Source organism: Hordeum vulgare, chromosome 2H (assembly GCF_904849725.1).
Source record: "Hordeum vulgare subsp. vulgare chromosome 2H, MorexV3_pseudomolecules_assembly, whole genome shotgun sequence".
Lineage (NCBI taxonomy): Eukaryota > Viridiplantae > Streptophyta > Magnoliopsida > Poales > Poaceae > Hordeum > Hordeum vulgare.
The window spans coordinates 260530904-260550536 of NC_058519.1; the positions used below are offsets into that span (position 1 = coordinate 260530904).

The following is a 19633-nucleotide window of genomic DNA, read 5'->3' on the forward strand; positions in this document are numbered from 1 at the left end:
AGAATGATAATATTGTTAGGAAAGCAACTTATCTGTATTGAAGGCCCAAGGGGCATATATATATTACACATGACTTGAGGTGCAAGGAAAGTAAACATAGACTAATAAGGACTCCTAGACTAATACTAATACTTCCTAACACCCCCCTCCTCAAATGCAAAGCGTATGCAATAGCATTACATTTGAAGAAGTGTAATACTAAAAAACAATGATAATCCAAATCCGCGTCTTGAGAGTGTCTTCGTAGCATGAAGAGTCTTCAAAACTTGTCGAGTCGCCGAAGGAGAGAACGAAGAGATGGCACATCAGAGGTAGACACCGCATCACTTGAAGATACAAGATAAGTATCAAAAGAAGATGGGTTGTCAAAAAGAGATGACACATCAGCGGAAGACACCGAAGAGATGGCACATCAGAGGAAGACACCGCATCACTTGAAGATACAACATAAGTATCAAGAGAAGATGGGTTGTCAAGATGGCACATCAAGAGAAAAAAACATTGTGCAGAAAATCATAGTCCACGACAACCGTCGGCGAAAGAAGCTTGGCGGATAAGGCACGATGGACGTAGATCGACAATGCAAAAGAAGTCCAGAAAATTCTATAGAAAACAACAAGGGCAAATAGGCCATAAAAGTTGCATAGAAAGGATCAGGACCGGAGAAAGGCTGACGGACTAAGGTATGGTGGACTCGCATGGCATGAGAAAACATAAAATATCAACGGATTTGGTGGACGCAGCGGAAAAAAAACCCGAAAAGCATATACGAAACTAGATGCGATAGCAAGCATCAGCATGTGAGCAGCAGTGGTTGCTTATAGAAAAGAGCCAACAAGCATGTAAGCAAGCAACACATGATAGCAGGAGGAGAGCAACACGCATGTACGGCTGCACGAGTTGACGCACGCGAGTGAGAAGCGGCTGCACACGGGAACACATGTTCAGAGAGCAGCGACTGATGACTCGCTGGTCATCACGCGACAGCGACGGCCTTTGCGGGAGGGCCGATCGCCCCGGCGACAAACTTGGAGAGCAGCCAGCGGGAGCACAGGCTCGCATGGGAGACCTGCACGGGGTCGACGTTGACTGGGGCGGTGATGATCTTCAGGGCGATGAGATCCAGCGTGACGGCGTTGACCGAGCCAATCCGGTATCTGGCTCTGCAGGGTGCAGAACCAGCCCGATCTGGAGGCAGCCTTGATTGGGGCGGCCCAATCTCCTGATCTGGAAGGACCAGGGCAGGGCGCGTGAAGGAGGGAGAGCAGCGCGAGACGACCAGAGGAAGATGGTGCCATCGCGAGGGGAGGCAGCGTCCGGCGAGAGGAGGTTGGTGGTGGCGCGAAATTGGATCTGCACGAGTTGCACGCGATTCCAGAGGGGTGCGGCTCGAGAGAGTTCGATCCAGAGGGGGGCCAGCTCGAGCGAGTTCGAGATGGAGAGCGACTCGAACCAGAGGAAACCGGGCTGTTGGGTCGTCCTGCGAGCGGATCCGCACGAGGGCTGCAGCGGTTGACCAGATGGCTGCACCCTGAGAAAGCAGCGGCGACCACGCAAGAAAAGCAGCGGCGACGCGCGAGATTGGATCGGGAGGGCGAGTTGCGGCGCCCGAAAAAAATAACCTAAGCTCTGATTAGCGGGTGCTTCTCTTTCCAATTGGGTCTGATTGTGTGTACGCGTGATGATCCTATTGTGTATGTGGGCACTTGGCCTTTTGCTACACTGCTGTTTTGGCCTCTCCATCGTAATTTTCTCTTCCGCTGCCATCATCCCTAATCTAGTGTGTGTTTTCTAGTTTTCTTTGTTTTCTGCTGGAAGTCAACCCCCTGTTTTCCAGGACGCATCGTCCGCCGCTGCCCCTAGCTTGTAATAGCCCATGGTTGTGCTCTCCCATAGAAGCTCCGTCCAGCTCGTGCCTCCCGCCAGTTGCTCCCCTGCATGCTTAGCTGCAGCCGTTGCTGCTCCTCTGCCGATGTGTGTGTCCCCACTGCTGCTGCTCTGTTCAGCCGAGGGGCGTCTTGCCGACCACCAGCATGCGACCTCCGAGGCTCCGACTCTCTTCACCAAGCTCTGTCGCCCGACATCTTGCTCCAGCTGCACGTGCTGCATGCGTTTTGCTGCTGTCCGTGTGCTACTCAGCTTGCTGCTCTGATACCATGTTAGGAAAGCAACTTATCTGTATTGAAGACCCAAGGGGCATATATATATTACACATGACTTGAGGTGCAAGGAAAGTAAACATAGACTAATAAAGACTCCTAGACTAATACTAATACTTCCTAACAAATATATCATCATGGAATAATAAAAAATTATAGATACGGTGGAGATGTATCAATTGTCGACCATCATGAGCGAATAGATCTATTGGTTCGCTCAATCCCACTTTTGTTTCGCTCATCAAAGTGCTCCTTCATCTGGTCCCAATATGTATCTCTACTTTTGTCCCCTCTAATGGTTGCATCCATGGACACAACCAACCATGCATTGCATAGCAAGATATCTTTGTCGGTGGTATAGTTGCCCGCTCTTCCTTTTGGTGCCTCAACGATACCCTCACCATCCTCATTCATCTCATAATCATGATCATCTCCATGCACTTCATTGTTTGAGACCAATGAGAATTGTTGGAGCCAACACCCATAGTTGACATATATGTGTCATTATGGAAACTACAAAGCATGTAGAATGACATACAAGCTATCCATTTTTATGTAAAACAACAACAATAAAAAAAGAGGCAAAATCGTACCTTGTGGGCATTTCATCAAGCACCTTGTCCGCGGCGGGCACTGGCGCATCAAATTATGAGCTCTCCGACGCAGTCGGTGGAGCCGTGGCTGGATGCCTTGCAAGTTTCTATTCGTCCGCTTATTACTAGCCCGTCTGTTGCCCTCTTCTTTGGGGACGTCATCTCCGCCGCCGTGGTTGCCGCATTCGATCGCTTGGAGACGGGGGCCCGTGGCTTGACGGCGGGCGACGGCGCGACGGCACCCAACGCGGTCGGCCGTGGCGCCATGAACAAGCTGCGTGCGTGGGCGCAACTTGGAGGAGCGGCGTCGGCGGCGGGCGCAACTTGGAGGAGTGGCGTCGGCGGCGGCTGAGCTTAGCCTGGCGCTAGGATTTGTGACGCTGGCGGCAGCGGGGGAGGGGTCGCGGGTCTAGGGAGGGGTGAGGGGATGCCGTTGACGCGCTCCATCGGGCGATTTCTCCGGTGGAGACGCGGGGCGGGGCACAGGCTGGGCGGTGGGAGAGGGAGTTGTGTTGTGCGTGCGATTTCTTTGTTGCGCGCGTGGGAGCGGGCGCCTGAAATAACCAGCGCGGGATGGTGTTTTGCTTCGTGCGCGCAATCGCTTTTTCAGCGCGCGCGACTTTAGCGCGTCTGCTGGACCGCCCGACGCGGGTGCGCACGTGCTAAAATCGCTATTTTTCCACCGCGCCGCTTAGATAGCGCGCCTGTTGGAGTTGCTCTTACTCTTGTTAGCTCTGGGCAACAGTTTGCAGATTGTTTGACAAAGAGACTGGGAACAAAGGACTGTAACTTGGCATGTGACAAGATGGGAATGATAGATATCTACCATCCATCTTGAGGGGGAGTGTTGAACCGGTATGGGCCCAACGCATCCTCTTGTCTCTTAGGACCCAAGCCCATGTAGAGGGACTGACCTAGAAGGAGGCACCCAACCATCCCATTCCTAGCTCAGCCGCCGCACACACACACACGGGAGAGGAACACACGTGAGTTGCCAGATTTAGCTTGAGCAGTCTGAGGGTACTGCTCTCCCTCTCGATCTCAACAGAAGGCTTCTTGATATCTAGCAGGGATTAGAGACATATAAATGAGATTGATTGGATATAAAAGAGCGAGGTGAGACTATTTAACTCGTGGCGTGATGTAGCTCAGTTGGCTTTGACATTACGTATTTGACGGGAGGTGTCAGAGTTCAATACCCCTCACAAGAAGATATTTTGCCTCTAGGGCCGCCAGCAACCTTAACGGGGATAGGCTGGCCTTATTCGCTGGGCTAGCTCATGGTTCGTTCGCTTCACCTGTCTCGGGGTCGATTGAAACAGACGCTCGAACGATGGTAAAAACGGTGGACAGACGAAACGGACGAAAATTTAAGGGGTAAGAAACAATTCTTACTTTATTAGTAGGTATAGATATCTAGTTCGTCTTAATTTAAATCCTTCTAAGTTTGATCTCTTAGAGTGAGTTTGAGGGGGGTGTTAGAGTATATATAATATAGCCATGTATCCTTTTGTATTTATCCCATTGTGTAAGGGGTTTTCTGCATATAGTCCACACCTGTACATGTATATATATGTCGGCCTATGGCCTCATGGGAATACAAGTTGCATATTCCTAACATGATCAAGTTTGTAGAAAAATAGCAACATTTACAATACCAAATCAATATCAGTAGATTCATCATGAAATATGTTTTCGTCGTGTATTATTTGGTATTATAGATGTTGAGTGTTGACACTATTGTCTATTAACTTGGTCAAACATAAAGGGTTTGACTTAAGACACACTAGATATGCCTTATAAACCGAAAAGGAGAGAGTATATGTCCTTTGTTCAATTACGGATCATGAAACATTTTTAAGGGATCGATTCTGTTAGAACAAAAGGCATATTGTAAAAATGCGAAAAAACGTTTTGTGGTCTCCTCCAAACCGATTTTTACGGGACGGGCTATATGGGATCTGCTAGAGATGCTCTAACCCGTTGCGTAAACGCTGCACCCAGAGTCCCAGACCTAGGGACTAAGTGTAGATATGCATATAGGTCCTTGTTGTATCTCTTTGTACTTGTACTTGATTCCTTACTTAGTACTCCCTCCATACCAAAATATAAGACGTTTTTGCAGTTCAATTTAAACTGGAAAAACATCTTATATTTTGCTACAGAGGTAGTATTTGATTGTTCGATAGAAATATGATATTATTGCTTTAATGATTTGTCTTAACTCTCTTTCCTTATATACAAAGGTGACATTGACATTGTATTAATTTGTAGGTACTTCAGTTTTTAATGGATGATGTGTCTGATTTCTTGTCAACACACTTTTCTAGTTCAGGGGGTGCAAGCCAGACTGAGGAGAAAGGCTGCACTGCTACACTTAAAGCCTTCATTGATTACATTTCTTTGAGGGAAACAGAAAATTTTAGATCCCGGAAGGAGGAAAATAAGAACTCCATCACATTAACAACTATTCATCAGGTTCTTTCTTTTCTAGATAAATACAAATAATGGCGTCTGGTGTGGCATTTAGTAGTTGTGCGATACAATTAATGTGACGATCTCCCCTTTTCATTTGCAGTCAAAAGGTTTAGAGTGGGATGTTGTGTTCATCGTGCAGGTATTTTCTGTAATTTTTAAAAGCGGTTACATAAAAACACAAATGCATCTTTGCATGGCATGTTAGTCACATACTCACATGTACTCCCTCCGTTCCTAAATATAAGTCTTTTTAGAGATTTCACTATGGACTACATACGGAGTAAAATGAGTAAATCTACACTCTAAAGTATGTCTATATACATCTGTATGTAGTTTTTAGTGGAATCTCTAAAAAGACTTATATGAAGGAATGGATGGAGTATATGGCTAATATCATGCAAGGGCTAACTGAAATGGTGATGTTTGTATTTTTGTAGGAAGTTTAGGTTGTAACCCGACATTTGATTTCTAGATCATAATTTCCAACCTTTCCGCTAAGTTGTGGAGTGCTCTCAACGCATGCCAAATGCTATCCAATAATTGAGTGATTGTCGTTACTATATTGTCACGAGATATGCCAATGTCATCAATCATTAATTATTGAAACTTTTGCTTGTTCTATGGCGATTGAGAGCAATTTTGTCGGAAGGATATTGGCAACGCCCTAAGATATCAGCTTGGTAATAACAACAAAGCCTTTAGTCCCAAACAAGTTGGGGTAGGGTAGAGCTGAAACCTATAAGATCTCGCAACCAACTCATGGGTCTGGCACATGGATAGCTAGCTTCCACACATCCTTCTCCATGGCTAGTTCTTTGGTGGTATTCCAATCCTTTAGATCTCTCTTTAGGGACTCCTCCCATGTCAAGTTCGGGCTACCTCGACCTCTCTTAACATTCTCAACACGCTTTAGGGCCGGTTCTTTTGCAGCTTATTTGAGCTTATTGTCAAAATAAGCTAGAAGTGCAAAAGAACTCTTTTTTGAGAAGCCACTTGAGCTTATTTTCACCTTCCTCTCCTTCACAATGAAAAAAGCTGGGGTGGAGTGGCTTCCCGCAGCTTATTCACTTACAGCGCAAGGGTATAACATACTGCCCCTGTTGTTTGATGTTATTACGTCGAAAATGCCACCGCACTCGACTCGACCAGTCTCCTCCCGAGCCCGCGCACTCGACCCCTCTTCCCTCTCCTCTAGGGTTCGGCCGCCACCGCCGTCGCCAGATCCCACGCCAGATCCTGCGGCCTCGAACCCTCCCTCGGCCCGAGCCCCACACCCCACTTCCTTCCTCATCTCGAGCCCGACGCCCCCTTCCTCCTCGCGAGCTCCTGGCCCGGTCCGGCCCCTCCGGCGACCCACTCCGGTGCGGCCCCAGCTCCTCCAGCCGTCGTTGTTGCTCCTCCAGCCTCCGCCGCTGCTCCTCCAGCCGGCATTGCTCCTCCGACTCGGGCGCAACCCCAGCTCCTCCAGCCGCTGCCGCTGCTCCTTCAGCCGTCGGCACTGCTCCTCCAGCCGACGCTGCTCCTCCGACTCGGGCGCGGCCCTAGCTCCACACGCCGCCACCGCTGGGGTATTGTAGACTTTGTTAGGAATAAGCAACTTGTATTCCCATGAGGCCATAGGCCGATATATATACATGTACAGGTGATGGACTATATGCAGGAAACCCCTTATATATTGGGATAAATACAAAAGGGTAAATGACTCATATTATAACTCTAACACCCCCCCTCAAACTCATGGTGGATGAACAACACTGAGTTTGGAGAGATAAAAGCCATGTTGTGCTCTAGTCTGGGCCTTCGTCAGGAAATCCGTCAACTGTAACTCGGAAGGCACATACTGAAGAGCAACAACCTGATCCTGCACAGCAGCGCGCACATAGAAAGCATCAACACCAATATGCTTGGTGAGCTCATGCTTCACAGGATCGTGTACAATGCTAATAGCACCTGTCCTCTCAGATAAGAGCAGAGTCGGTGTAGTGACAGAAACACCAAAATCCTGAAGTAACCACCGTAACCAAGTCACCTCTGCCGTCAAAAGAGCCATCACTCGCAACTCAACCTCTGCACTCGAACGGGAAACTGCAATCTGTTTCTTCGTCTTCCAGGCAATGAGAGAACCACCAAGAAAAACACAAAACACAGTAAGCAGAAAGTGAACGGCGATCTGAAGGATCACTAGCCCACGTAGCATCCGAATAGGCCTGAAGCTGTAAAGAACTGGAGCGAGGAAAGAATAGACGGTGAGAGATCGTGCCCCGAAGATATCGGAGAACACGGAGGAGATGACTATAGTGAACCGATGTGGGAGCAGAGACGAACTGACTTAGAATATGAACCAAATAAGAGATATCCGGACGAGTGACAGCCAGATAAACAAGACTGCCAATAAGATGACGATAACGCGTCGGTTCAGGTAGGGGATCACCATCAGTAGCAGAGAGGTGAACATTGAGCTCCATAGGAGTCTCAACAATACGCTCATCAGTAAGAGCAGCACGAGCAAGAAGTTCCTGGATATACTTTTCCTGGGATATAAAGAAAGAGGTAGAAGAGACTTCAATCCCAAGAAAGTAGCGAAGAGGTCCAAGATCAGACATAAGGAACTGCTCACTAAGGCGGGCCTTGACAAAGACAATATACTCGGGGTCATCCCCAGTGATGACCATGTCATCAACATAGAGAAGAAGAAGAGTCCGACCACGAGGAGAAAGGTGAATAAACAATGCTGGATCGTGAACACTGGGTGAAAAACCAGCGGCAGTCACCACAGAGGCAAAACGCTCAAACCAGGCGCGAGGGGCTTGCTTAAGGCCATAGAGAGAGCGACGAAGACGACATACCATGCCATCAGGAACAGACTACACAGGTGGTGGCTGCATGTACACCTCCTCACGCAGCTCACCATTAAGAAAAGCATTCTTAACATCAAGCTGAGAGAGACCAGTGGCGTGTAGAGGCCACGGCAAGAAGTGTACGAACTGTGGTCATATGAGCCACATGAGCAAACGTCTCGTCATAATCACTGTTAGAATAAAACGCTAATGCAAGATCATAGACGACACACCGAGGCACGATATTTGTTAACGAGGTTCATCGATATGGCTACATCCCCGGGGCATGACTACGGGCGCTCCTCCCCAAGATACCGCAACACCGGCCGCCCAGGCGCCGGCACAAGTCGCCGGCTCCCCCGCGTACCTATTGCTATCCGATCGTCATGGGTTACAACGTGTGGTGCCCCTCGATATATAAGAGGCCTAGGATACAACGTGTCCGACTCCTACACGACTCGTACCTATCCACACCAATTACAACTCCAAGTCCACGTAACCCCTTGCGTACATAATATTCGACACAAATATAACAAACTCCACCTTGGCGAATATTCTCCACCACCTAGAAGTCGTCCATGCATCGAGCCTCCATGTACTCCGAAGTTGAGTTGTCTTCTTTGTAGCTTACTTAGAGCTACCCGACGGGTCTAACCCGCCGCCACCCTGAGACTCCACTGCTACTCCTGCAGCTCCACTCTTCATGACTCCACCTGCAATAGTGCTCCCTTGCAACTTGTAAAGATGCGAAGCCGTCCTCTCTCCTATCATCACGGTCATCCCATCTTCTATGATTTCCATGGTCTTCTTATCCCGATCACAACGGAATTCCATACCACCATCATGAAGAACACCAAGCGAAATTAGATTCCTCCTTAGCCCTGGCACATACCTGACTCCCCGAAGCATCCGCTCAACTCCGTCAAACATCTTGATTTTGACGTCACCTATTCCAGCAACACGATAACCAGTGTTATCGCCCACATAGGCGAAACCAAACTCACCAGACTTGTACGAAGAGAACCACTCCCTGTTGGGCGTCGCATGAAAAGAGCAAGCTGAATCCAACATCCACGCTTCAGTTTTAGTTGACCGTCTGTCTGATACTACGAGAGCATCACTACTGCTGTCTGAGTCACCACCATTAGTAGACAGGTTAGCACTAGCCTCACCCTTCAGCTCTGGGCATTCCCTCTTTATATGTCCCCATTCCTTGCACTTGTAGCACTGCACCTTTTTCTTCTTTTTCTTCTCCGCCTCTTGTCCCTTTCTGAGATGATTACCTTTAACTGCCAACCCCAAACCTTGAGTACTATCCCTTTCAGCAGCATTCTTTTGCTTCCTCAACTCATGTCCAAGCAATGCTGCCGTGATTTCCTCATTATTGACGGTTGTCTTTCCATGTGTCAACGTAATGACCAAATGCTCATAGGACGGTGGCAACGAAACAAGAAGAAGTAGTGCCTTGTCCTCGTCCTCAATCTTCACATCCAGCCGTGCTAGATCCGTGACCAACTGATTAAAGGTGTTCACATGCTCCACAAGATCTGACCCCTCCTGCATCTTCAGCCCATAGAATTTTTGCTTCAAATACAGCTTATTGGTCGCTGACTTGGACATATAACGACTTGCCAACTTGTCCCAAATTTCCTTAGGAGAATCTTCATCCATGACATGATACATGACCTGGTCTGCAAGGCACAACCGTATGTTGGCGGCTGCCCGCACTTGCATATCCTCCCACGTGTCATCGTCAACCTTGGCCGGCTTCGTCTCCTGCAAACCCTTCAAGATTCCCTGCTGCGCCAGAAGATCCTTGACTCTTGTCTGCCATAGACCGAAGTTACCCGTGCCATCGAATTTCTCCACCTCAAATCTGGTGAACCCCGGCGCCATGCCGAGCCGCGATCTAACCGACCTGTTGCCGCCGGTCTGACCGCCCTTGCTTGCCTCTGCGACTTCCTCACGAAAAAGATCTCCGATCCCAAATTCTTCGTCTGAAGCCACGCTGCAATACGCGATCTACCAAGAAATTTGACCCGCACCGACCCTTGTCCGCCCTTCAGAAAATCAGCGTGAAGCTTCGCCAACGCGCAGATGAATCTGCTCTCCGTCGAAACCAATTGCTCCACCTTTTTCCTTAACTGCAGACTATTTTCTGGTGTGTTTGCTGCCCTATCGTCCCAGCCTTTTATTACCGCTGGATTACCCGGCCTTGCCTTTTTCTCTCGTCAGCGGAAAGCCAATCCAAGTCCGTCACGATATGCCAACCTTGCCAAACCAAGTCTCTCACGGACTCATGCATGCACACGTCCTTTCTTTTATTTTTTAAACATATCCAGCGATAGGTTTGCCCCTAATCCAACATGCACACGCATGCACTAGCTCCCTGTGTCAGCTGGCTGCGTACATGTTTAATCCATTGGACTCCTACGCCAGTACGATTTCCTTCCTTGTGCTGCACCTGTCCGATGAAACCTGCTGCCTTGACCTTTGTCGCGCTGCTGCCAAGACCGGTTGCCACACGCCTCCAATGAGACCCAGCGGCCGTCTCGCGTATACCAGCAACTGAATCCTGACTTTCCTTCTCTCGATTCCGCTCGCCTTCGAAAAAATAGCCGATGTATCCGACGACAGCTTCCGTCTCTGATCTTGGGTTTTCGCCAGCGATCTGTAACAGCCCTGTTTCACGTACTCGCCGCACGTCAACCTGCCGCAACAGTCGCCACCTCACGCAACATCCATGCACGAACCGTGTCGTACCCTGGCCACCCGCGTTGCCGACACAATCCGTCCGCAGTGCCGCGCCGCCGCCTTTGTACAACACCGAGCGCATCATCTTGATGCTCTCACACTCCAATCTATCCGGTCGTCCCCACGTCTGGTCGCCGGTCTGATCGCGAGCCGAATCCGTCGCCTCCGCAACGTCTTCAACAGCCACTACGCCGGTCCGATCGCCACGTCTAGCCGATCCTTACCGACCGCAGCTCATCGAACGGTCCAGGCCTCCTACCTGAAGTGTCCGACACCACCGACCGCATCCGCGATCGCCGCCATGCTCCACCTTGCGCCAATCGGACGTTCCCTGGCACCCGTCAAGCATGATCCTCGTACCTCCAGATGATCTTCCGCATAGCCTTCTCGCAACCTTGCTCATGATACCACTTGTTAGAATAAAACGCTAATGCAAGATCATAGACGACACACCGAGGCATGATATTTGTTAACGAGGTTCACCGATATGGCTACATCCCCGGGGCATGACTACGGGCGCTCCTCCCCAAGATACCGCAACACCGGCCGCCCAGGCGCCGGCACAAGTCGCCGGCTCCCCCGCGTACCTATTGCTATCCGATCGTCATGGGTTACAACGTGTGGTGCCCCTCGATATATAAGAGGCCTAGGATACAACGTGTCCGACTCCTACACGACTCGTACCTATCCACACCAATTACAACTCCAAGTCCACGTAACCCCTTGCGTACATAATATTCGACACAAATATAACAATCACGACCATGCTCCTGCTGAAAACCACGAGCTACAAGACGAGCTTTGTGACGCTCAAGAGAACCATCGGAGCGAGTCTTAACCTTGTAGACCCACTTACAAGTGATGGGACGGACTCCGGGAGGAAGGGAAACAAGATCCCACGTACCAGTGCGTTCAAGAGCAGCAATCTCCTCTGCCATCACAAACTGCCATTCAGGATGAACAACAGCCTGATGATAAGTAGTCGGCTCAAGAACAGCAGCACCAGCGGTGGAAAATCCAAAGCGATCAACAGGCGGACGAGGACGAAAACGCAAGCCATAAGTAGGCTGAGACGAGGATGACGACACATCCACAGAGGCATCCACAGAACGTGAACGACGAGTGTAACACTGAGGAAAAGATGGAACAATGGAAGGAGGAATCGCCAATTTAGAATCGGGGAGTGGCGACGAAGAAGTCACGGGAGATGAAGGTGTAGAGTGGGGACAAGATCTGATCGAAGCAGCGGTCAGGACGGGGGTGAGATCGATGCAGCAGGGGCTCCCTCCAGTGGTAGAAAAAGCCAGCAGGGAAGAAGAGACGGGAGCGGCGGCGGCTGCACGAGGAATTAGATCGAGAGGAGCACGAGTTGCGCGTGCTAAGAAAACCTAGGCTCTAATACCATGTTAGGAATAAGCAACTTGTATTCCCATGAGGCCATAGGCCGATATATATACATGTACAGGTGATGGACTATATGCAGGAAACCCCTTATATATTGGGATAAATACAAAAGGGTACATGACTTATATTATAACTCTAACAGACTTTTCACCGTAGAACTGGGAAAATAAGGTAGACAAAAGAACCGGATGGCTTTTTCTCATTACTTATTTCCACGACAGCTTTTGTGAAGCTTATTCCCATCGTAGCTTATGCATAAGCTGGACCTCAAACGAACTGGCCCTTAGCCGTCCGCTATGCACTGGAGCTTCTGGAGGCCTGTGATGAATATGCTCAAACCATCTCAGACGATGTTGGACAAGCTTCTCTTCAACCGGTGCTACCCCAACTCTATCGCGTATATCATCATTTCGGACCCGGTCCTTTCTTGTGTGGCCACACATTGATCTCAACATGCACATCTCCGCTATACCTAACCGTTGAACATGTCACCTTTTAGCCAACAAACACTCAGCTTCATACAACATTACAGGTCGAATCGTCGTCCTATAGAACCTACCTTTTAGCTTTTGTGGCGCTCTCTCATCATAAAAAATGCAAGCTTGGCGCCACTTCATCCATCCGGCTTTTATTCCATTGCTCATATCTCCGTTGATATCACTATCCTTCAACACCCAAATAATGAAAGGTGTTCTTATGAGGTATCACCTGCCCATCATGGCTAACCTCCTCGCGCCTAGTAGTACTGAAACCGCACCTCATGTACTTGGTTTTAGTTCAGTTCTACTAAGCCTAAAACCTTCCGATTCTAAGGTTTGCCTCCATAGCTCTAACTTTTTGTTAACCCCGTCCGACTATCATCGACTAGCACCTCATCATTCGCAAAGAGCATACACTATGGAATATCTCCTTGTATATCCCTGGTGACCTCATCCATCATCACCAAAGCAAAAAAGATAAGGCTCAAAGCTGACTCTTGATGCAGTCCTATTTTAATCGGGAAGTCATCAATGTCACCATCCCTTGTTTGACCACTTGCCACAATATTATCGTACATGTCCTTGATGAGGGTAATGTATTTTGTTGACTTTATGTTTCTCCAGAGCAGCGGCGGAGCCAGGATTCCGACATGGTTATGCGCGGTAAAACAATTGCTTCAAGACATTGTAAGAAATAGAAAAATTCATAATAATAACAATGAAACTATAAATTATTATTTGTAGCAACAGTGTATCCAATAATTCAGTCACATTGCAACAAGGAGAATCAAAATTTAACTATATGATCACCCTTTTGGAAGCGAGAAATGATGGTGTCTTCCTTTACTTGCATGAAGAATTTACGCTCAAGAAAAGTAACCAAGCAATCATTTAAATATTGCTCCCTCATTTTGGCTCTTAACTTATTCTTCACATAATTCATCGAAGAGAAGACCCTCTCAACACTAGTAGTTGCTACCTGGAGAATTAACACCAACTTGAGAAGCTTGTAAACAATGGCATATGATATTTTCTTCTTTGTCTCAACAAGTTTGGCTGAAAGTTGGGCAATATTTTTCACCTTTCTAGTCTTTCATCTCTATGCATATCAGCAATAAACATCGACGATTCATAAAGAAGTTTCAGTATTTTCGTCTTTGAGAAATCCTTCGGATAAAAGTGGGCAAGCTTGACCAACTTCTCTTGATCATAAGCTGCAAATGAATCAACGGGATTGAATGATGCCATACATACAAGTAATTCTGTGTTTACCTCATCAAACCTATTGTTGAGTTCTTGAAGTTGCCTATCAATGAGACCCAAAAACATACCAATACGAAAGTGAACATACCAATACGAAAGTGATGGAGATTCTTTACTTTCTTGAAGAACTTATTAGATCTCTGAGTTGACTTGTAGAATCCATCCATGTCAGGCATTTTGATCTTATGCTTCAGACAGAAAGACTTGGCATTTTCTAGAAATAATGCCCACCCACTATCTTCTCGCAAATTCAATAATTGTTGCTTAGTGAGAGAAATTAGATCAATAACATTCACAATATATTGATCCCTCCTTTGCAAAGCATGGTTCAAGCCATCTATTTACCTAAATAGTTCTTCCATTAAGTGCAACATGAAAATAAACTCAAATGATCTCAATATAGTTTGAGCTCCAATACCCTCAACACTATTATACTCTTTTCCAATCTTTTTGAGATTTTTTTGGATTGAAGGGTACAAAGAAAGAACATGTGACACGGTTTTAGAGTGGGATCCCCAACAGGTTTCACGTGGTCTTCCCAAACCCATCTCCTGGTTTTGCCCTTTGCCGGTTTCAATTTCATCCAATTGCAATGCTTCAATGAGATAATCAGCTTGAGCTTCTCGAAACATTTGTATATTTTTGCAAGACAAACCCAGAACATTCAACAGATATGAAAGTTGTTGAAAGAACGAAAAGCGATTACCATTCTCTTTAGCAACAACAAGAAGAGTTAACTGAAGTTGATGGGCAAAGCAATGAACATAATAAGCAGATGGAGACTCATCTATAATTAATTTCTTCAAACCATTAGCCTTACCCTTCATGTTGCTGCCCCCGTCGATCCATGCATTATAGAAAAACTCATTGTCCATCAATAGTTTCTCAATTGCCTTTTTAAGTGTCAAAGAGGTAGTGTCCTCAACATGGACAATTCCAAGAAATCTCTCAAATGGCCATCCAATTTTGTCAACATAACGCAATGAAAGAGCCAATTCTTCCCGTTCGTACACATCACTAGATTCATCGGCAAGTATGGCAAAATATTCTTCACCGAGATCTTTCATGATGAGACTAGTTGTCTCCTTAGCACAACAATTGATGAGTTCTAACTGTATATCATGGGATGTCAATTTAGAGTTCTTTGGAGCATTTTTTAGAACCACTTTGTCAACATCTCCAAACTTTCCTTCTAGATGATTTCAAAGCTCAAGAAAATTCCCCTTGTTAAGTGATTCTTCACCTTCATCATCACCACGAAAAGCCAAGCCTTGCTTCAAAAGAAATCTCAGACAGTAAATAGAATAACCTAGTTGAGAAATATGCCGAGACTTGGCTTGTTTGGAAGTTGAAGCAATAGACTCCCTAATTGATGCATCGGGCTTAATAACAAATCGTATTTCTCTTGAGCTTCATAATCAGCACTAGTGAGAGAACCATAATGTTTTTCACACCTATTTTTCATCATGTTTCAATTTCCAAACCCTCCTTTCACAAAAGCATCACCACCTTTATGTTTAGTTTTATCCTTCAACAAGTAGCTAACAAGGCAAAACACTGCATCTAGTTCAACACTACACTCAAGCCATTCTCATGTGTCAAACCAATGAGCTGAAAAGCGACGGTTATTACCTCCAATTTTTGTTGTTTTGAATTCATATTTCTTTGGTTGACAAGCCCCCATTGCAATGTATCTCCTTCTCACCAAGTCTTGATCACTGAAGTCATAGTTCATGATGGGAACCCTCTTCCCGGGATCAGGCTCAAGTACATACACTCCTTTATCATCAAATTCTTCATCTTCTACATCTGGCGAACCTATCTTCGGTTCCATTCCATGCAACTGTTATTACCTGTCTGCACTAGTGCCAAATGTAGCTCATTGGAAGGTGGGTCACAAACATTTTTGATCTTGATCTTGGTTTTCAACATCGATAGATACCGATGTAGGTGTTGATGTCGACTTATCTTCGGCGCCTTTGAAGCAGCTCTGTCCCACAAACGCGTCAAATCACCGCCCTGCTTGTTCTTCATATTTCACAACTATACAAAAAATATGTTAGATAGTGATGGCGGCATACTGGCATGGTGGACAGTGTCACAAAATTCAAATATTCATAATCCAGAAATTTATATGCATGAAATTCACCTTTTTTTCCTGCACTGCTTCGCAAGTTTTATAGCAAGCCAATGCAAAACGCATTCAAAATTAACTGGATTCTATAATAGGTTAAACAAAACAAAATTAGAGAGTGAAAATAATCATCTCTTCTTAACTAACAAATCGGAGAAATCAAGATTACTCACTGACTCGGAAAAAGCAATCAGACGAATCTGTGCCTGATGTGTGTGCGCCGGTGCTGCCGCAGCCGCTGTTTCTCAATTGCAGGCTAAGCAGCGAACAGGTGCGGGGAGATCGGCAACACTGCTGATGGCGGATGCGGGCATGGGGCGCGGGCGCGCGGCGGTGTGCGCCAGCCGCCAGACCGCCAGCAGTTTCTTGAGAACTAGATCGCGAGCGGAGGCGCAACACAACGGCGTGTTGAATCGAAGGACCTAAGGCGACACGTTCCTGGCCGAGCAGTCTCTCCTAGTCCTAGTAGGCTACGTCAATCAGCCAGCGGCATCATTAAGCCCAAGGATAAGGCCCCGTAGCGCTAACTAGAAACGTGGCAGCCCAATGTTGGCCCAAGTGCCGCTGGAATCGTTCACTTCTTCGTTTCTCTTCTCTGTACGTACAAAAAGTTTGCCATGTGTTATATAAAGGCATATAGGAGCTTATATACTGATTTCTTTTTTGCAAAAAAATTGGGTATGCATTGCATACTTGCATTAGCCTAGCTCCGCCCTTGCTCCAGAGCCCACCACATGATATTTCCTGGTATGTTATCACTGGCCTTCTCCAAGTTAACGAACACCATATGCAGGCCCTTTTCTTTTGCTTCCCGTATCTCTGCATACGTTATTGTACCAAGAAAATGGCTTCCATGGTTGACCTCCCAGACATGAAACCAAACTGATTTTTGGTCACGCTTGTATGGCTCTCTCCCATAGCTTCGTTGTATGGCTCATCAGCTTAATTCCACGGTAACTAGTACAACTTTGAACATCCCCCTTGTTTTTGAAGATTGGTATTAATATGCTCCGCCTTCATTGTTCTGGCATCTTGTTTGCCTGAAAAATGAGGTTGAAAAGCTTCGTTAGCCATACTATCGCTATGCCTCCGAGGCCTCTCCACACCTCAATTGGGATACAAGTAGGGCTGATCGTCGCACAGAAGGCCCAGTGGTATCATCAAGAGTCACCGAGTTCAATGGTTGAACTCTCATTCTCTCAATTGAACAGTTTCGGCGTAACACAAAAAGTTTTATTTTCTTGTGAAACTTCCCTCACATGTTTCTGTTTCCTGTAGACCACTGATGAATCTTAATACCATGCTTTGATAGTGTTTTTCTTGTTTCTGTTTAATATATGCTAATCAGTAATTCTATTAAGTTTTTTAAGTCGACATTTTCGTGCCAATCCTTGCATTTGTTCAGGTAAATGATTCAGAAATCCCCTTGCTGCATGAGTACAATGGCACTGTGAAAGAAGCTGGATGCACATTGGAGGTTTGCTCAATACCTATTATTTGTTCCTCATATGTTCTTTGTGCTCATCAACTTGGCTATAATTACAGGAGGAGAGGAGGCTATTCTATGTTGCAATGACACGAGCTCGGAAGAAATTGTACATCTTGCATGTCACAATTGACTCTCATCGCCAGGTAGCTGACATTTATCTTTTATCCTTATCTGCATACTCCATCTAGCTTTTTCTGACAAACTATTGGTTTCTAGCTGCTGCCACCTTCACGTTTCCTGAGAGAGATTCCAGGTCACCTTCTCGACATACAGGTGAGCACTAGTGTCAAACCATTTTTTGATCTATTTTTATCTCTGCCTGAAGCTAAATATTAGCTCCATCCCCTATTGATCTGTGTTCAATCATATAATCCGCTAGAGCAGCATAAAGTCATTATTAGTCCTGCTCAGTTGTTTCATCCGCAGTCATATCTATACCTACTATTAAAAGGAGGATTGTTTCTTCACTTCTTTTTGGCCCTTTGGCCCGTTTCGTACGTCGTCCTGGTTTTCGTACGTCGGTCGTGTGTTTCACGTAAAATATGCGTTCCGTTTTCTTGAAGCCTGAAAAAATAAATTGCGTTACAAAGGACTCGAACCCCGTCCTCATAGAATGAGCCCACACGCACGCACCAGCCCACCTATCTAATGTATTGTTTGAGAAAGGAAGGGAAGATGGCCTTTTATATTGGTTATAAACGAGGTTTGCCAAAAAAAACACTTAGAAGCCAGACCTTTTTATATTGGTCTCGATGGAGTCACTCCTTCGTCCGTTGCTCGCTTTACTGGGCCGCTTCACTGGGCCTTGATCCTTAGCTTTACTGGGCTATGAAATTACAAAAAATACTTGCTGCCCTGAGCGATTGAACCTGTGACCTCCCATCTAACACTTCCGGTGGTGGTCAACTAAGCTAGGTTGGAACGTGTGCTATATCATGTTGGTCCTCCTATTAATACAAGCTAAGGAAGGAAAAGAATTGAGTGCCTGAGACCGGAACTAGCCTTCTCGAGAATCAACCAGGGGAATGAGTGAGACACACACATTAGTTGGCTATTTATGATCCATGGGGCATGATATTATTGTTACAGTATATGTGGATTGCACTAGCCCTTTCCATCAGTTCGGACTTTTGGTTGCGTTGGCTAGTGCATGAAGATTAACATGGTATCAGAGCTAAGGTCTTGAGTTCAAGTCCTGGCTATCGCAATTTATTAAAAAATTGCTGGTAATCTCCTTTGTGTCCACGTAGAGGCATCTTGAGTCATACATGAGTTTCACGCGCCGTCGCTCTCTGTCGGTTGCACGTGTTGACTTGTCATCCCTGTCACACGTGAGAGGGGATGTTACAATATATGTGGATTGCACTAGCCTTTCCATCAGTTCGGACTTTTGGTTGCGTTGGCTAGTGCATGAAGATTAACAATTATTAAGAGGAGAAATAGATCCCGATAAAATTGGCGCACATGCACACATTTAGTTGGCTATTTATGATTCGTGAGGCATGATGAAAGCAAGGGGAGAAATAGGCCTGATTAAATCGGCGGCTTGGATGGCCAAAACTTGTGAGGTGATAAAAAGATTAGTGGGACAAATAGATCGAGGTTAGCTGCGGGGCGTGTCTCGAAAAATTCGTGAGGCGATGAAAAGATAAGTGGGACAAATAGATCGAGGTCAGCCACGGACCGTGTCTCGACATAGAAGGGCCCACATTCTGAGGAGTTGCAACTTAGAAGGCTTTTTTTTTGCGTTGGAACTTAGAAAGCTTAATTACTAATTACGGTGTGGTTACTCTTATTCCTAAAATTTAATCCCGTGGAACCCAAGTTTATCTTGCATACATGTATTTCCCTAAAATGTAGAGGATGAGCAAGAAATTAATCTAACCATCAACTAAAATAACACTAGATGAATACGCACTAATTGAACCGACCCTGGGCATACCAATGGGAAACCTATGGCAGACGAGAATCTCTCGCGGTGGAGAAATGTCAAATGGAATTGGAGGTGGACCTTGTTTTAACTAGGACCCTATTTAAACGCTG

General features: G+C 46.4%; 1 protein-coding gene across 4 annotated transcripts in view; it reads left to right on the forward strand.

Annotated features, from left to right (window-relative positions):
- The window catches only part of LOC123426031 (ATP-dependent DNA helicase SRS2-like protein At4g25120), an 80431-nt gene that overhangs the window by 38934 nt on the left and 21864 nt on the right, over positions 1-19633 (forward strand). For all 4 annotated transcript variants that reach the window (XM_045109815.1, XM_045109816.1, XM_045109814.1 and 1 more), the window contains exons 20-24: positions 5027-5230; positions 5331-5369; positions 17507-17578; positions 17647-17733; positions 17807-17863. In XM_045109815.1, coding sequence (XP_044965750.1) covers positions 5027-5230; positions 5331-5369; positions 17507-17578; positions 17647-17733; positions 17807-17863 — 459 coding nt within the window. The remainder of the gene's footprint in view (positions 1-5026; positions 5231-5330; positions 5370-17506; positions 17579-17646; positions 17734-17806; positions 17864-19633) is intronic.